The sequence below is a fragment of the Aquarana catesbeiana genome, linkage group LG02 (genome assembly GCF_042186555.1).
Source record: "Aquarana catesbeiana isolate 2022-GZ linkage group LG02, ASM4218655v1, whole genome shotgun sequence".
Lineage (NCBI taxonomy): Eukaryota > Metazoa > Chordata > Amphibia > Anura > Ranidae > Aquarana > Aquarana catesbeiana.
The window spans coordinates 421,550,190-421,570,610 of NC_133325.1; the positions used below are offsets into that span (position 1 = coordinate 421,550,190).

Consider the following 20,421-nt stretch of genomic DNA (forward strand, 5'->3'; position numbering starts at 1 on the left):
AAAAAAACATAATTTTTTTAAAGCGCCCCGTCCAGACGAGCTCGCGCGCAGAAGTGAACGCATACGTGAGTAGCGCCCGTATATGAAAACGGTGGTCAAACCACACGTGAGGTATCGACGCAATCGTTAGAGCGAGAGCAATAATTCTGGTCCTAGACCTCTTCTGTAACTCAAAACATGCAACATGTAGTTTTTTTAAACGTCGCCTATTTAGATTTTTAAGGGTAAACGTTTGACGCCATTTCATGAGCGGGCGCAATTTTGAAGCGTGGCATGTTGGGTATCCATTTACTCGGCATAACATTATCTTTCACAATATAAAAAAAAAAATTGGGCTAAACTTACTGTTTTATCTTTTATTCAAAAAAGTGTTTTTTTTTCCAAAACAAGTGCGCTTGTAAGACTGCTGCGCAAATATGGTGTGAAAAAAAGGTATTGCAATGACCGCCATTTTATTCTCTAGGGTGTTAGAAAAAAAAAATATATATATATATATATATATATATATATATATATATATATATATATATATATTTATTTGGGGGTTCTAAGTAATTTTCTAAAAAAAACTGTTTTAAACTTGTAAATATCAAAATCTCAAAACTAGTTAGTGGTTAAGAGATGTATGGGTTTTTTTTTTTTAAATCATACTTACCTAAGTAAGTATGATTGCTGCATCTGTCCCACAGCACCTCTAACACTGAGAACCGAGCGATCAGTCAGCAGCTCTCTGCTCTGACCCCCAAATCCCCCCCCCCCGGCACGCTCACTGAAGTGCTGGGCTGTGGAGGGGGGTGGGAGCTGAGAGGCTGTGCCAGTTCAGGCATTTGGGCATATCCCGACTTCATTGTCGCAATTTTGCCTGACTATGGACCGCCTCTGTGACTTCAGCCCACTATCAGCTGAAAATGATCACAGGAGTGCAGAACAAACTGCACTCCTGTGGTCCACAGGAGATGTACAGCCAAATGAGCTTTTAGGTCTACTTTTACCTTTTTAATGAATGCGCCTACATATGTCTCTCTGAAGATTTAATTTAGTGGACTTTGTTGCTCTACCTATGGTTCTATTCTGCACACCCCTGCTGGGGAAGGGAATGACTTCATCCACATTGGTCACCTACAGACCTGGGGCCAAGAGGGGACTGTACCTGGACCCCACCTGTATGATGGGGTATGACCTGTAATCTTAATGCTTTGCGTTGGATCTCTAGGATACTCTGTATCTGATGACCTCGCTAGCACTGTGCTGGTCCATAGGCAATGATCTCCTTGGGGTAGTCTAGAACCTGTAGGCCCTCACTGTGAGGGTTGAAGATTGGGCCTTGTGGCAAGGAATAAGTACCTCTGGTTAGAATGTCCGTTTCCCTTGTGTTCCTTGGTGCTTTGGGGCAGTGCAGGCTGGTAAATATGCAGGACTGGAGGGATACACCACAGTTGGCGGTGCTCAGAAGGGGCAAATTGGGTGGAACACATGTAATCTTCTCTGTCATGAAAACACATTTGATTAGCAGCTCCTGGGCACAGTACTAATACATCCCCAGCGTTGTAATCTGGTGTGAGTCCTGCGCAAGTATTGGGACATCTGTTACAGAAGTGACTGTCACTTAGGTGTCTGGCCATGGTCAACACTTCTCTCAGCTGTGTGGCAGCTCCCATATTTGGGTACATGCCTACTGACCCTTAAGCCATGGCATTAGGCAGGAACAGTGATGTTGGGATAGGGTAGGCTTCCAAATCCCTCTATCGGGTAGGGGGGACCCCCCTGCATAGTTTACCCTGAGTGGTTTCCCTAAAGCCTCGTACTCGCGATCGGATTTTCGTCCGGGAATTGTGTGATGACAGACTGTTTACCTAAAATCCGACCGTTAGTACGCTCCATCAGATATCTGTTGTACAACTTTCCGCCGACAAATGTTGGTTAGCAGGCTAATAAATTTTCGGCGGACAACAGTCTGTCAGATTTTCCCATCGTGTGTACACAAGTCCATCACACAAGTCCAAAGTACAAACACGCATGCTCGGAAGCAAGGATGAGCCAGAAGCGGTCGGTCTTGTAAACTAGTGTTCGTAATGGAGAGTTAACATTTGTGACGCTGCAAATTATGAAATCTTGAAATGCAGCGCACATTCTCTTCTTCTTTAATTGTATAACAATGAAGCTGCTTTGCTGGTGATACTGATGGAGTTCTGCCAAATGTATTTTCAAAGGCTTTATTTTTCTAGTGATATCAAGAAGAATAATATGCTTATGTGTGTGTGTTGTGTTTTTTTTTTTTTTTTTTTGTTTTTTTTGTTTTTTTTTTAGGCCAAGTTCCCACAACACTATTATCCTGTGGTTTTTAATCTCAAAGATACAACTATGTTGGTGTCCCTTGCTAATTTTACATTGTATTTTTGAAAATGTACTGGCCTACTCCCAAACTGTCATTTGAAGTAAAACACATAGCCAAGTATTATTCTACACAAGTTTTTTTATTGTGCATTAAAAAAAAAATAGAATTAGACATGCTATCTGCCAATAGAACTTAACAAAAAAGTGCATTCTATGCATCCAAAAATATAGAAAATATAACAAATCAAATCATTATTCAACCAAAAAATAAAATAAAAGCCTCATGCATGTGTCCTGCTTCTTAATATAGAGGGTCAACAATGCCAAGAGTTGGTGAAAGCAGGGGTCCGTCATCTGGAGATAATTCCGAAAATCATCCGGATTATTCTCCTGGAGCTCCTGCAGCAAAGGCATATGACCTAATTGGTCATGATTAATAAAGCAACCAATTTTTGGTCCTCCTATTCCTGGACTGAACTTGGGTCAAAGCAATAACTCGCAAGGTCAATAATACGTTATCTCCTCCGATTCCGCAACATATCTGGTTGACGAACGGCGGTTCAGAAACAAAATGAAAAGAGCAAATCAACACTCACCAAACTTCTACTAACACGAAATTAGCAGGAGCACCAAGGGTGCCGCCTGACAATTGAACTTCCTCTTTATCGGCTCGTACGTACGTTTGTTGGCCAACAATTATGTACCGTTTGTATGCAAGACAAAATCCAGGCACACGCCCTTTAGACAAAAGTCTTGACGCTTAAGTGTAAGGTTAGCACCAGACCACTGCCCTTATCTAGCATTTCCACTGGTTTGTAGCTTGTCAAACAGTAGCTAACTGGACTAGGGCAGTGATTGGTTTTCTACAGTAATTTGCCATAAAATGTAATCTGATACTCTTCTAAATCGAAACAAACATAATGTGCTTAAATCAGGAATCAGTCCAGGCACCACGTCATCAGGGCAATAGTGTCTGGATCCACCAGGTGCCTAGACTGAATCCTGTCTCAGCCTCTCAGCAAGCCGCTGAGAGACTGAGATGGCCGATCCCCGCCCCTCCACAGCTCAGCGCTCCAGTGAGCGTGGAGGAGCAGAGAGGAGAGCTGCTGATTGACAGTCAGCAGCTCTCCTCTCAGGGATCTGTGAAAACCAAGCCACAGGCAATGTTCGATGACTCGGTTCTCAGTGCAGAGGCGGCGGGGAACAGATGCTGCATCCACCTAGGCAAGTATAAATCTGGCAAAAAAAAAAAAGCCATACTTCTCTTTTAAGCTAATAAAACACAAACCATTCTAATTTCTCGTGTCTTTATTGAACACACCCATTAAACAAGCACTGACGGAGGAAAAAAAGTAAGTGAACCCATAGATTACTTCACAGAAAGGCTAATTGGAGTCAATTTACATACTTGGAGTCAAATACATGAAATGAGTTTGGAGATGTAGTTTACAGCTACTTTGATTGGACCTATATTAAGATTGCAGTTCATAAGACATATCAGCTGATGTGGACCATGCCTCTCAAAAAGGAGCTCTCTGAAGATATACAATTAAGAGTAGTTGATCTTCATAAGGCTGGAATGAGATACAAAGCAATCTCAAAATGTTTGGGCATCCGTCAGTTGACAGATAAATTGTCTATGAATGGAGGCAGTTTAGTACTGTATACACTCTTCCTAGAAGTGTGCATCCAGCCAAGATAACTCCTAAGGCACAATTCAGATTCCTCAATGAGGTAAAGAACCCACGAGAAACAGCTATAGGTTTGAGGACATCAGTGGAACTGGCAAACATTCCTGATCACGAGTCTACCATATGTAACTCTTTGAATAGGCAGGGTGTCCATGGCAGAGCACCAGCTTGAACTGCACTTATGGGACTTGCCACGTCACCAAGTGTTAATGCAGTGCTGGTTTGTGTACCACCAGGACGTACTAGGCTGGTGGTGCTTCCCAGTTTACCAGAAGGTTGAGCGGCACTAATACTGCTGCATACGACAACCATGCGTTTGTTACACCTCCGCAACAGAAGAACGGGGATGGGTACGCCTGACCTTAGCAGGGACCGCTACTCCGTCGTTAGAGCTATCTGTCATGGTGCTGATGCTCTCTTCAGGTTCGTATAGTGCGCCTGAATCAGATTGCACTCTCATCTGTCATGCTCAGTATCCTGTAGGACTCTTCACTAGTGTACCTTTTGTTTGACATTTTGGCCACTAAATTTACAGGTACGGCTAGTGTGACTCGCAGGTAAAAAAAGAAAAGCACCTGGTTGTCAGACTGCTTGAATCGCTACAAAAAAATAACTATTAGCATTAGCAGGAATCAGGTGTGAATCTGCTAACGCTGCAGTTTGTAGCGTGATCTACTGATCCTGCACTTTGGGTGGGCTGGGCGGAGGGGCTAAACGCAGGTGCTGGCAGGTGTCTGGGCTGATTCTGCTAACGCCATGTTTTTGGGAACACTATACTGCTGGGTACGCTAGTATAGATCTGATCAGATCAAAGATATTGGTCTATTCATACACTATACTAGTAAGGGAGGTGTATGGTGTGTGTTAGCGTTACTGGCATCAGTGTAGTGTTGGTGTACTCACAGTAGATGTCTTCTTCTCGCTTGCTGGAACTGAAAAGGGCTCCACGAGGGGAGATGACATCACTTCCTGTGCCTGTGTTTACATTACACAGGAAGAGGACAGACTGCCATTCGCCACAACCGATCAGCAGGTTCTGAAACCGGTACGGCGATTCGCGCAGCCAAGCCACCTTGCTGCAGTAAATCTGCGGCGGCTGGTTGGGAACTGGTTAAAGTCTGGTCAGCTAAAGCTGTCAAACGATGTCTCGCACATGCCGTTCAAAGGAGGACATCACTTTGAGGCACTAATTTATCAGGTGTCGCAAGTTAAAAGGTGGTTCTTCCATAGTTCAAAGATCCCCTTCCCCAGCAGCCTCTTCTTCCTGAAAACACAGAACACTTAAGTGCTCTACCCAGGCTTCAACTTTAAAACCTTCAGACCTTTTTTTCAACTTAAGACTTGACCCACAATTTCCAACAATTCTTCCCCATGCCCTCTTCCCAATGAAGGGGCTCACAAACTCCTTAGACTGGGGATATGTCCTGTAACAGTGTTCTTCTCTGGGTTGCTAGTGTCCTGGACCTGTGGGTTTAGTTGGTTTCAAAGGGGTAGAAAACAAAAGTTCAAAACTATACCCACACACTGCTTTCTTCTCTCAAATTAATCAACATCTTCACAAAATCAGTTATGCAGAATGCCCCAAGGAATCTATTAATACCGGTTTGTGGTACCACAAACCGGTGTCAGGGGTATTCATCCTATCCTAGACCTAAAATTTCTAAACAAATGCCTTCAAATTCCAATATTTCGCATGGAAACCACAAGGTCAGGTATTGCCTCTGTGAGACAAAGGGAATAATTGACATCCGTAAACATCCAAGATGACAATCTGCTTATTCCCATTTATTCACCTCAACTGATGATTCTCATTGCACCAAACTGGCCCAGAAGAACCTGGTACACAGACATACTAAGACTACTAGGAGATGACCACTGGCTTCTCCACATGAAGTAGAATAGTAAAGTATCGAACCAGGCTGAAATTCAGCAATGCAGGTTTAACAACAGCTGATAACATACAGGTTTATGTTCAAAGTATTACAAGATACAGGTCTAATTTATACAGTTTCTTACAATGCAAGCATATTAGATATGAATATTCTTATCCTCTAACCAAATTTAAACAATTGTGAATTGTTCTCACCTTGAACCAGAATGGGTCTTTACTGCCAATTCTTGGGAACCTCTCACCTGATAGGGACCAGCCAATTGGCCAGTGGTCTGGTCTCCTCACAGAGTTCTGGGTTCCAGCTCGACCAAGTTTGTGAGGGAAATTCACCTGAGACCACACTCTGGAACAAGTTAAGAAGTCTTCTCTGACTCGTACGAGGAGACAAGTTATGGACAGATACTTGCCCATTGGTTCTGACCTCTATGACCTGTGCAATAGGGCAGCATACACAGAGTTCAGCCTTATGAGCTCCTATCTGACTTGTCCGAGGGGACAAGTTAGGACAGATACTTGCCCATTGGTTCTGACCTCTATGACCCGTGCAATAGGGCAGCATACACAGAGTTCAGCCTTATGAGCTCCTATCTGACTTCTCTGTCTAACAATTGCAGAGCTTGCATTTATATACACTTTTACAATTCTTATCTTAACATCTCTCTTACATATGATTGGTCGCTAAGATCTACATCAAAGTAACCAACCATAAATATGACACCTGTTCTACAACCAGATAAACTTAATTATTCCCGAAATTCCTATATGTTCATTAAAGTGATTTATAACTGTTTTTGTCCAATTAAAAACACCTGTATAGAGACAGTCTGGCACCCAGCTGTATTATCAAACTCTCCTTATCTTGATAAGATTTAACTAGCTTCAAGGATTTGCAGATTTACAACTTTGAGACAATTAACTTTCAGTAACCCCACCAGATGTTTTATATGTTTCACTATATGCATGTATTTTAACAGTTTTAATGAGGGCACAAGCAGACCTTTGTTTGACCCTGTCAAACTTAATTAATGTTCTGTACATAACTTTCCTGTATTCCACCTAATTATTTTAACCACCTGTTTTCTTATCTGTCTGAGACAATTCTATATTACTTGAATCTATTCTAATGAACTTTTACCCAGTAGACTATCTTAATACATTTTCGAGAACACCTGTGTACAAGTACTTGTCATAAAGCAGAGGTCATTTAAAGTTCAACACTTAAAAATGAAGACTTTCTAAATCTGGAAAATACAGTATATATTATTAAAGATTAATAATTGTTGCTTTACTTATTGAATAATAATATTGATAACACCACTACTATATAATAATAATAATAATCAATAAAATATATGCAAATCAATATGAATAATATGAAATACATTGGCTAATATGAGATTCCACAACACACAACAGGCCAAACCTGTTGTCCTAGGGTCCTCTATTCCATCTTGCTTCTTAATCCCTGGCTTTAACAGCATGGCTTTTGAAGTCTGGGTCCCAAAGAACAGAGGAGTTGCTGAGTCTCTTGTTCCTTCTTTGCTAAAGGCAAGAAAAACCACTTCCAGAAAGATCTATTATCGTACCAGGAAATCCATCCTTCTTTGCCTGGTGTGAGCACAGGCACTTTAAACCCAGACACCAATCTGGACTTCTACAATTAAGACTTGACCAGAACATGGCCTTAAAGTGTATTTCCACCTTTGCAGTCAAATTTGAGAAAACCCTACCTTTTTGTTGTGTATTTCCATTCACACAGCTTACCTTAACCACTTGCCGCCCGCCATATAGCAGAATGACAGCGGCAAAGTGGTTTCAATATCCTGACTGGCCGTCATATGACGTCCTCAGGATATTAAGCCGCTGCACACCTCTGTTGTTGCGGTGTGTCAGTCTGACACACTGCAACCTCCGATTTAGGTAAAGAGTCTCTGACGGAAACTCTCTACCACGTGATCAGCCGTGTCCAATCACAGCTGATCACAATGTAAATAGGAAGAGCCGGTGATCAGTTTTTCATCACTCTTGTCTGACAGACACGAGTAGAGGAGAGCCGATCGGCTGCTCTCCTGACGGGGGATCTGTGCTGATTATTTATCAGCACAGCCCCCCCTCGGATCCCGCCCAGGACCACCATCATGCTGCCCTTGACCACCAGGATGGCCATCCACACTGGACCACCAGTTATGCCTCCCTAGACCCCCAGGGAAATGCTAATCTGTGCCCAGGCAGCTGCTAATCAGTACCCACTCACAATGCCTACCACTACCAGTGCCACCAAGGATGCCTATCAGTGCCTCATATCAGTACCCAGCAGTGCTGCCTATCAGTGCCCAGCAGTGCTACCCATAAGAACCCATCTTTGCAGCCTTTCAGTGCCACCCATGAGTGCCCATCAGTGCTGCATATCAGTACCACCCATCAGTGCTGCCTACCAGTGCTGCATATCAGTGCCACCTCATCGGTGCCGCCTTATCAGTGCCCATCAGTGAAAGAAGAAAATTATTTACAAAATTTTATAACAGAAATAAAAGCAAAAGTTTTTATTTTTTTCAAAATTTTCTCTTTTTTTTTTTTATTTAGCAAAAAATTAAAAACCACAGAGGTGATCAAATACCACCAAAAGAAAGCTCTATTTGTGGGAACAAAATAACAATTTAGTTTGGGTACAGTGTAGCATGACCGTGCAATTGTCATTCAAAGTGCGACAGCACTGAAACCTGTATTACCTCATAAACCCCTTCATGAAATATGTCAAAATAAACCCTAATGCCCAAACCCACATTTGCACGTTTGACATGTTAATAAAACAAGTAGTTGATGATATCTACAGTTATACTAACACAGAAACCTAGGCCAAAATAGTAGAAAATATATACTTTAGACTTTAGCTGTATATTTTTAGGCTATAACAATGACCCATCACCATAAAAACACACACCATTTATCTCAAAGCATGTGATTAGCACAGGGCCAATCAGCACTGTCCAGACAAAGTCAGGGGTCATGCAGCCTCATAGGACAGTCATAGGAGAGTGAAAACTCATCCTACAAGCTTTAACCAGTGCTTTGCCAAACACTGATAGAAGTTACAAGACTGAAGAGAATAAGGTATTTTAACAGCTTATATTTACTAAAATAATTGCATTCCCATATCCTTTGTCCCGTGGGAGACCACATATAGTGAATGCAGGGTTCTGGGTTTAGTAACACTTTTTAAAAGTACAGCTAATCTCCTATTACATATATTAGTACCAAACCACTTAGCTCTGCCCCCCCCCCAAATCTGGGTTGCTGTCACGTCTGTCAGACATGTCTGAGTTAGTAGCTCTTTTCTAAGGAGTCATTCCTCATTCTTTACAAAGGTGAAAACTTAAGGTAGTTTTACTCCCAGGACCATCTTTTCTTGCTCTTCCCTACTTGCACATAGAGCCATCAATCTATCTCAAAGCACAACGGATTCTATCAAGAAGACGGACTCCCTATCACTTCTACATTTAAAACCTGCAAGATAAATCCTACTTCCAAGTACATCATTGCTAGATGAATAAGGCAACTTATCGCCAAAACTTATACTCTTAAAGGGCAAAGTTCATCCAGCACTTTTACACATTCACTTCTACCAGGTTGGTGGGTGTTTCCTGGGCATTCTGACACAGGACCTCTGTCCAGCTTTGTAGGACTGCCACCTGGTCCACTGTTCATACCTTTGGAAGTCAGCCCTAGTTCTGACTTAAGCACTGGAGTGTTTTGGTCTTAGTCCTCAAACAGCTCAGGTGAAGGTACTGCTGCAGCTGAAGAAATGTCTTTCTCTAAAATTTCAGGTAGAGTCCCTCAATTTGAGCCTACATGAGGGTGCTGGGGATGATGGTGGTCACTTTCAATGCAATCGCCTATGTCCAGATTCATTCCAGAGCCCTTAAACTCCATATCATATTGGTATGGGACAAATGCCAGGAGTGCAAGACCTGCTAACGCATCAGACTCCAAGGCCAGGTTTGCTCTGGAATAATGGGGTTTGACGCACATTCTGGGAGATCTGTCGGGCTGGGGGGATGTTCTGGTGAACCTCTTGATTCAGGGAATGGTGGTCTTCAATGGAGCTGAAGTTCTCAGTCAACATCCCGGAACTTCAGTTGATTAGTCTGGCTTTTATACACTGGTCTGTCTACCTTCAGGTTCTGTCAGGGTGCTGTGGGATAATGGTACATCTGTGGAATTATAGCAACCATCAAGAAGGAACAAGAAGTTGCTTGGCTCAGGAAAAAAAACTGATCTGGACTTCAATAGAACTTCATGTACCAGGCCTCTCCACAGTGCACAGGCCTGACATGGAAAATTAACAGGTTTTCACAGAGATTTGTTTGCATTGGGCTACACCGGATATGGATCTTGGCATCCATATTTAACAACAAACTGAACAGGTTTGTGTCCTGGACAAGGGATTTTCAGACGTTTGCAGTGGATGCCCTGGTAACTTCTTGGAATCAGTTCTCCCTAACCTATGCCTTTACTTCACTGCAGTTTCTTCCTCGCCTTTGCACAGGATAAAGGTGGAAGGTATTCTTGTGAATCTGATCACACCTGCCTGGCAAAGAACGTGGTATGTGGGTATCGTAATTCTCCTGGTATGTGATCTGTGGGCTCTTCCAGATCCAACAGACTTGCTTTCATAGTGTCCGACCTTCCATCCTGCGTTACAGTACATGGAAAGTATACCATAGACAGCAGAGGAATGAAGCAGCAGACAGAAATGACAGTGCTCTGGATTGAGACAAGTAGAGGGATATACTTTGTTCATATTTTGTGTCTGAGGTTTACAACCACTTTAAGACCGGGCCTATTTTTCAAACTTGTTTACAAGTTAGTTATTTCTGTTTTTTTTTGCCAGAAAATTAATTTGAACCCCCATACATTTTATATGATAAAATGGCGGTGGTTGGAATACTTTCTGTCACACCGTATTTGTGCAGCGTTCTTACAAGCGCACTTTTTTTGGAAAAAATACACTTTTTTTTAATTAAAAAATAAGACAACAGTAAAGTTAGCCCAATTTTTTTTTTTTTTTAATTTGTGAAAGATAGCACGGAAAGACACACGTCGGGAGAGGTAGTGGTGCTGCACACCCCAATTAGTACAATATGGGAAAGTTCCCCCGGCGGGGGGGGGGGGGGGTTTAGCAGCAAGGTAAGTAATTGGAATGAGTGATTTAATATAGAAAAATACTTTATTAAAGTTTACATATAATACCATGGCAATTAAAATATGAGCTCTGGTAGGAGAATAAGAATCATTCCAAGTACATAAAATGCAAACACAGAATTATACATGGCATTACAAATTAGAATGTCAAGCCTGAGCTGACGCATTTTGACCCATGACTAGTGTTCACAGGGCGAAGCGACATTACATAATGTCGTTTTGCCCAGCCGTGCCTTTCTGCCACAGTAAAACTGCATCGGCTGGTCGGCAAGTGGTTAAGAGCTATGGGCGGAAGTGACGTTTGACGTTGCTTTTGCCTTGCAATTGTATGGAGCCGAGCGGGGGCCATTTTCCTCTCAGCTCCATACCAAGCAGGGGAGAGGACGTGATTGCCTCTGCCGCTGTATAACATTTTTGTTATTTTTTTAACTAAAAAAAAATAAGACTTTAGTATCACTTTAATTCTTTGGATACAAAGAATAGAGCCGACAACTCCAGAAGTCCTTGTTGCTGCTTTATTGGTGCATAAAAAAGAGTGAGTAAAAATATACAGGGGCTCACAAGCCTTGATCACTTTAATGCTTCCTGGATGATTCAACATCAAGCTTCTGTTTGAATTTGTAATTTGCTACTACCTGGTCTTGTTCTCGCACATTTGCAGAGTTCTACCAGGTAGGTTCATGCCAGTTTTGTACCACATGACAATGCATTTCATCCATCCTACATCAGAAGTTTCTCAGGATGTCGCGGGGTAAGCCCCTTCAGGCCCTCAACACCACCTGCTTCAGGCTCGAGTGCAGGCCAGCCTGCATCAGCAGTATATTTACTAGCAGCTGCTACACAGGTGATCTGATATAGCAGCCTGAACTCTGCATCGGAGCATTAATGGATCTGAGCTATGGACACATGAAGCTTAAGTGGGTGAGATCATAGTATGATTAGCCAAGTATCTTGGTATCCATTGCTTGGTGGACTGTCTAGGATCTGTCTGAAGTCTACACAATATTGTAGTTGGGCGCTGTCTGTCAGAGTGCAGATGTCGGCCACCATTCAATATGACCATTTCTTCAAGTTTCTGTTCCAACTAGGAATGTACATCACTTTTATGTAAGCATCCAGTGAACTCATAAGTTAATCAGTATACTGCTGCTGCATTTGAAGCTTTGCAGAACATAGGCTAGACCTGCTATTTTTACCTGCTGCACAGCACCCACCTTTTAATCCCTGGATGATAACAGGGCCCTTAGGTAGACACTCATATCATCTGCCCACCATCCTAGTCCAAGCCATCATATACTGATAAGAGTTACTGAAGTTCTTATACGGGCTGCAAACTTATTTTCTATATGGTTCAAGTTCTGGATTTTGAAGGTCTGCTCTGGAACTTTGGAATCGGCCCTCCCTCTAGTTAAACTAGTGGATCATTAACTACCTATATGAACTTATATTTAGAAAGCATATTCTGGCATATTTCAAACCAATTCCTAATTTTTTTTTTCCCTATTTGTCATTTTATTTAATTTTTTCATCTACGTAGTGTTGGCATACACACAGTACTATGTAAAAATTTTAGGCAGGTGTGAAGAAATGTGGTAAAGTAGGAATTTTTTCAAAAATATATATTATAACCACTTGAGCTTTGGAAGGTTTCACCTCCTTCATAACAAGGGCATTTTTTTTTCTTTTCAGCACTGTGCTACTTTAACTGGCAATTGCACGGTCATGCAACACTGTAACCAAATTAAATTTTGTATAATTTTTTTCACACAAATAAAGCTTTCTTTGGGTGGTATTTATTCACCACGGGATTTTTGTTTATTATATAAATTGAAAGACATTTTCTGCTTTCTGTTATAAATTACATCCAATAAAAAAAAAAAATCTTAAATTTAGGCTGAAATGTGTTGTGCTACATGTCTTTTGGTAAAAAAAAAAAAAAAAAAGTGTACATTAGTTTGTGAAAGCTATAGCGTCTACAAACATACATATATATATTTATATTTATTTGAAAATTGATCAGTCTGGATGTACTGAGGGCCTATCATTTCTTGAGGCCCTAAATTGTCAGGACAGTACAAATTCCCCTCAGATGACCCCTTTTTGGAAACCGTCTGAGGTATTTAGTAAGAGGCATGGCAAGTTTTTTTAAAGTTGTAATTTTTTTTGTCAGTTTTTTGGAAAATGAAGAAATTAAATGTTTTCACCCTTTTTTTTTTACATATGGTCATCAGTGCAGTACAGCATCATCATATGACTGATTTGGCAGTGATCAGGTATTTTTTATGCAATTTTTAAACATATTTTTTTTACATCCTGTCAGAGTAGTTATTGCTTTTACAGTGAGCAGCTTGCATTTGGTTGTGATCTGTGATTGGCTACAGCTAATCACATGGTACAGGTATCCAGGCGCCATGTTTTTGTTGTGGGCTAATTATAGATCATAACAGTAAGCAAGCTATTCATGAATGGAAAGCCATTCATGACAGGTTGTTTATATTATGTGATCACTATGACCAATCACTGACCGATCACATGATACCCGGTTACCAATTACTGGTAACTGTAACCCTCTTTGTCACATGAGGGTTGTGCTCCTAACCCAGAGCAGGCAGAATGATGTATAAGAACGTGAATGTACTGCCCCGCCGCAGTACATTTACAGTGGCAGGTCGGCATGTGGTTAATTTACAAAATGTAAAGTTGAATGAACAGAAGAAAAGTGTTGTATCAAATCCAATATTTGGTGTGACCACCCTTTAGTTTCAAGCCAGCATCAATTCTTTTAGGTACACTTGCACACAGTTTTTGAAGGAACTCGGCATGTAGGTTATTCCAAACATCTTGGAGAACTGACAAAAGATCAAGCTGTTTTTACTTTTTGATGCTTGACATTCAAATAAAAACACAATTCGGTAGTCATAAGCTGGATTAGATTCCTTGTTGTGTTGGAACGCACCGTTGTATGTAAATTGCAAGCATATTTATTGGTCAAGCACCATTCTCACCTATTGTGGGCCCCCAGGACCAAACTTGGAATAGAGCAAGTTAATATGAAGTACCCTGTGTCCTGTGATGTATTGCTAGAAGAGGATTTTACAGGTAAACTAAAAATTTCATTGGGGGACAAAGCTTTGACAATGTTTTTTTTTTTTTTTTTGTTTTTTACACTAGCTCTTTAACCGTTACATTTTTTCATCATGCTTAAACAAACCTATTACTTTGGGCAAATTGTAAACCTGCCCAAATATGCCCTTTCTTAGGCCTTGATAACTGCCAAGTGCACTAATTTATTGTAATTTTTCCCTGTTCATTTATTACATTTCCAAAATGGTGGCAATGCAGCGTTTGAGTTTATTAATAATCAATCTGCTTCTTTTCTCCAGTGACATAGTGAAAGCTTCCAAACCAGATCTTGTGGCAGATACGAAGGAAACCTCACCTGAGCCAAACTCACGAAAGCTAAAAGAGAAAGAGAGACATCGTCACAGGTCGCGCTCACGCTCCAAATCAAAATCCAAGTCTCATTCCCCTTCCCACCCTAGAACACGAAGGCGTCATCGATCAAGATCTAGGTAATTACCAATGCGTTACAGTTGCTTGTTCATAATTTTACATGTATTTCTTATCGTACATCATGGGACACAGAGCCTTAAGATAAAGTGCACTCCCTATATAACCCCTAGTTATCGGGAGTATCTCAGTTTTTTCGCCAGTGTTTAAGGTGTTGGTCACGAGTGAAGATGTGCTGTGCTGAGCTCCACTGGTGCAATCCTTGCTGGGGCTAGCTATGCAGCCGGATCAATTCAAAGTGTCTTTTATGCCAAATTGAATGGTACCCGGGCCTCGTGTCCGAAGAAACAAGGTTTTGCCTGTAACGCTTCTCTTTAGAGAGCTGGACCCCGGGATCCAGTACTTTTGGTAGTAAGGCCATAAAGTTTTACTGACGGTGGTGCTATTACAGGTCCAGGAATGTGGGTTTCCTCAAGGATCCCCGGCTCCTGAAGGTTTAACGGAACCCACCGTGAAGGTGAAGATTGGGTCTGTTGGTTTTACCACAGAAAGCCCTGCGGCGGGAAAGTTAAGTGGAGTTTTTCTAATTTTTGAATTTTCTTATGAATGTCTCCTTTACATTAGTAAATGTTGTCATGCTTATGTGTCACCACTGGGGGCTGTATAGAGCACATACCTTCTCACGCTTCCTCCAGAGCGCTCACGATGTGTCTGGAGCAGCAGTTTCCATTTTCCTCCAGCAGCAGCAGACCCCCGGTAAGTCTGGGGTGGGGGGGGGGGGTTCATCCCCACCAGACGCCCCCACCTGTGCTATTTCCTACCCCTCTTCAAGAGGAAGAAGCACCAAAAAAAAAAACGAATGGCACGCCGCACTACCAGGTGGCTTCCAGGCTCTACGCGCCTTTTTTTTACTCCTCTCTGTAAGATCCCATAGGATCAGAAGCTCGTGCGGGAAAACTCTGTTTGAAAGAGCGGAGGGGGGCGGGGCTTAGTGCGGCGTTGGCGCCCTTCAACGCCCAGCGCGGGAAAGTGTTTTTTTTTTTTTTTTAAAGCTCTAGTGTTATTGCTGCAAGCTGCGGAGGGACACGAGCATAAAGGGGCATGAAAGAGGTTGGTGACACAAGCATTCTTTTTGACACATTTACTATTGCATCAGGCTGAGCGTTAATAGCAGCGCCAGTGGCTGACTATTGCTCAATTCAACTTAACTGCATCGAAAATAAAATCTGGTGCCCCCTGGAACATCAAAATCGGGACAAACACCCGAAAAGTACATTGGTGAAATCATCTACCTTTGAGACTTTAAGGGCCGCCTTCATTAATGCCTGCTCAGCCACTAAGCATTGTTTGGAAATTTTTGACATGCTAGAGTCAGAGCAATTTCACATTTTAGTAATCACAGAGACTTGGTTTAATGTGAATTATAAGTCCGTTTTAGAAGAATTCCCTGAAATGTTAAGATTTTAGTTAAAAATAGACAATACAAGAGGGGGGGGGTTGTTTGTGTGATTCATGACGACTGTTTGGATTGCACTGAGCTAAAAACACCTGAGTTTAGTTTATTTGAACACCTGGTGATCAGGTGTAAAGTGAGTGACTCCTCTTCATTTGTATTAGCCCCTGTCTATCGTCCACCTGGTCCAGTAGGGACTTTCCATGCTGACTTATCTGAACTAATGATGCCCCTGTGTCTACAATCGGATTGTGTCGTCCTCCAGGGAGACATGAATATGTGGCTGGAGGATGACACAAGCTGTGACTCCCAGGATCTCATAGGTGACCTAGATGGCCTCCACTTTACCCTGGCATACACCATGATCACACACATAAAGGGCCATATGCTAGATGCCCTTTTTACTCATGGCACAGAAGCTTTCAGTGTTATAGCACATGAGGTGGGATGGTCAGACCATAGTCTGATCACGTTTAACCTCTTGGATTTTGCACCAATAAAAATCCCCAGAGGAAATTGTATGACCAAATCTGCTCCGTTTCAGAAATTAAAAAATATGACCGTCGAAGACCTTCAAACATACTACTACCATCAGGGACAGCCGCTCCTAGTAAATGAATAGAGAGAAATCAGAATTCCGGCTTTAGAAACAGATTGAAAGGCTGGAAAGTTCCCTAGATGAATTTGAGTTAAGAATCAAGGCAAGTCTGAACATCCTGGCCCCATTGACAACCGTAAATAGGCGCCCAAGACTTTCTAAGTCAAGCCCTTGGTATGCCACTAGTCTCAACTTACTTAAGAATAAAAGATGAATATTGGAAAGAAAGTGGCTTAAATCAAAACTTCCCCCGGGACAAAATGGCGTATTGGGTCTATTGTCCAGGCTACACAAAAGAAGTAAACCGCCATAAAAGATACTATTATAACGATCAAATAATGCAAGCCTCGGGAATTATTTACATTGGTTAGGAACATATTTGAACCGAATAAAATGTATTCTAAGATTGTCCCATCTATGGAATTATGCTCTGCGCTTCGGTCTTCCTTTGGGGAAAAAATTTTAAAAATCCGTAACCAGGACAAAATCTTGCCTGATGACTGTGACCCTCCGACACAAATAAGAGCTCTTCCAGCTTTTAGTTCATTTGCATCCACTTCAGTGGCAGAGATATCCAATATTATGTCCAAGCTTAAACCGTCAAGCTCTCCGAATGCAGATACATTTGCCCCAGAAATTACAAGGATAGTTAATCTGTCTTTTAAAAATAGGGGCTGTTCCAACACTACTGAAGCATGCCATTGTCTCCCCCCTTGTTGAAGAGCATACTCGATCCTTCTCTGCTTACTAATTTCAGACCTATATCTCATCTTCCCTTTCTGACGAAGATCCTGGAGTAGGTCGTCTTTCAACAAATGCAAAGCTTCTTCGAGGGTAACGACCTGTTCCATGACTCCCCAGTCGGGATTTAGGCTGGGACATGGCACTGAACTTGTCCGCACTTTGATATACGCGAACGCCTGTTTAGGGAAAGGGATGCGGGGGGGTCAGCAGCCTTGGTGCAGCTCGACCTCTCCGCAGCCTTTGACACGATCGACCATCAAATCCTGGGAGACCGCATGAAATACCTTTTTTGGATGTAGTGGCACTGTCCTCCTTTGGATCAACTCCTTTCTCACGGATAGGACCCATCAAGTGCGGATGAATGCTTGCAGCTCGCCAATGGAACCACTTCTCTATGGAGTCCCGCAGGGCTTGGCATTGTCACCCCTGCTATTCAACTGCTATATGCGCCCACTCACTGACATTATTGCTACACACAAATGAGCATGCCAGATCTACGCAGATGACACGCAGATCCTGGCTGACGCTGACGATGGGCCAAATATGCACTTACAACTGAGAAATGTCCTCCTTCAGATACAAAAATGGATGGCCGATAACAAGTTAGGCCTTAATGATGCAAAGACTGAGGTGATGCTGGTGGGTCCTCAATCAACCACCAATTTTCTCTTGGCCTGGCCCACTTCATTCTGCCCCATCCCAACGCCAGCAAAACAGGTCAGGAACCTAGGTATTCTCTTTGATTCCTGCCTGTCATTTATACCTCACGCAGAACTCTGTATCAAAAACTCCAACTTCTATATATATAGAGACTCCAGAAAATTAAAGATATGTTTTCGCACGAAAACTGGCCAACTCTTGTACAGGGCCTTGTGCATTCCCGGTAGGATTGTTCTAACATCTTTTTTTCTTGGCCTTCCATTGAAGTGGCAAAAAAAATTGCAACATATAACATAGATTGATGCGCTCTGATACAAAGTTCAATCAATGTGAGAAAAGAATTTTTGTGCTAAAAAACCAATGTGAAAAAAATTGCTACCAAATCGCTAAAAAAAATCGCATATATATAAAATCGCAAATATTTAAAAACTGTGTTCCTCCAGTTATACAAATCCACTGGAAGTGGTGCGATATCTTCACAGCCAAAACAGCACAGGGATACACTCACGTGTGCCTGACTTGTTTTAGGCATGCAGATAGGCAGATCTCAGCTGGCTTGTAAGGACAAGGCTTGCTACGCAAGCTGCTGCTGCTGCTTGATGCAATGTATTCAGCAGACTGTGACCTAGGCTCCTCCCACGCGTTACATCACTGACACGTGACTTTTTCAAGTCACGTGTCAGTGATGTAACGTGTGGGAGGAGCCTAGGACACAGTCTGCTGAATACATTGTATCAAGTAGCAAGCCTTGTCCTTACAAGCCAGCTGAGATCTGCCTATCTGCATGCCTAAAACAAGTCAGGCACATGTGAGTGTATCCCTGTGCTGTTTTGCCTGTGAACTTTTATTGTAACAATATTGCGCAATGTTTTCTCTCTCTGTTTATTTTACATAAAACCACTTGATACTGAGAAAATTACCATTCATTGTGGCTGTGGAAGAAATAGCTCAGAGGGTGAACAAATAAGTACTGCAGAAATCCAGATATCCCAGATTACTGAGGATTGAACTGTCGCCTGCTACTTATCCTATCTCATGAATTTAATCATCTATATTTAAATCAGATTCTATTGGCACTATTTATCTATTTATATTCATCAATTGTATATATATTGCACCTTTATAAGTTTATCATTTGTTTATTTTTTTATTACGGAGGATTCAACACTTATCACAGGGAATATATCTAATTTATTTATTTATTGGCACTAATTTGGATTGATTACTATTTGTAAACGCATTTTTAGTATATTTATACACAATTGTTGCTTAGTTTACTTTGGAGATATCGCACCACTTCCAGTGGATTTGTATAAATGGAGGAACACAGTTTTTAAATATTTGCGATTTTTTTTCATATATTTGCGATTTTACATACGATTTTTTTTTTTTAGCGCTTTGGTAGCAATTTTTTTCACATTGGTTTTTTAGCACAAAAAATTCTTTTCTCACATTGAACTTTGTATCAGAGCGCATCGTTATATGCTTTAATTTTTAGGGGATTCTGACCACTATATAATTGATAGCAGCTTGATATTGTCAATCCAACAATTTTTTTTTTTTTTTTTTTTTTAATTTAATTATTTGCACGTGCATTCACATACTTTTGATTTACACTTATTTGATTGTATATGTCACGCTAGAACATTATTGTGCTTGGTGTTTTTGTTTATTTACTTTAAAAAAAATTGCAAGCAATTCAGAGTTGTGTACCTGTGTATTGTCTTGTGTACCTGTGTATTGTCTTGTGTACCTGTGTATTGTCTTGTGTACCTGTGTATTGTCTTGTTGTGTACCTGTGTATTGTCTTGTTGTGTACCTGTGTATTGTCTTAACTATTAGTGCCAGGAAGCTAGCTGTTAGGTTATTTGGACAGGGTATAATCCCCAATCCTCACTAAATTTAATAGGTACGATGCCCGACGGGTGTGCAGAGCCGACTCTTTGTACTTCTTGCTGCATGCATGTGTTCCTTGATCATCCGATCGAGGGCGAATACTGCTGTGCAAAATGTAAGCACATTGTTTCCCTGGAAGCCCAGGTTCTGAATCTGGGGAAGCAACTGTCAGCACTGAGAAGTCCCTCCATACTAAAGGAGAGCCAGGAGCGTACACGGCAGGGGCCAGCACGGAGGCGGGTGGAGACAAAGAGGTGCAGGCACTAGCAAAGAGTAGATGGGTGACAGGGTAGAGGGGGAAGTGCCAGGGAGGCGGATCCAGGACTGGAGCATCCCAATAAGTACGCTCTATTGAGTGACATTGGTGAAACCAGTCAGGGACCAGCACTGCTGGAGCCGGGGGAAGAACTCCAGTGAGAGTGGGGGGGCAGCGAAGGGAAAG

General features: G+C 41.8%; 1 protein-coding gene across 1 annotated transcript in view; it reads left to right on the top strand.

Annotated features, from left to right (window-relative positions):
• Nucleotides 1-20,421, top strand: part of SRRM1 (serine and arginine repetitive matrix 1) — a 68,655-nt gene that overhangs the window by 12,090 nt on the left and 36,144 nt on the right. Inside the window, exons 6-7 of the mRNA XM_073615467.1 lie at nt 13,350-13,391; nt 14,502-14,690. Of these exons, the coding sequence (XP_073471568.1) occupies nt 13,350-13,391; nt 14,502-14,690 (231 nt within the window). The remainder of the gene's footprint in view (nt 1-13,349; nt 13,392-14,501; nt 14,691-20,421) is intronic.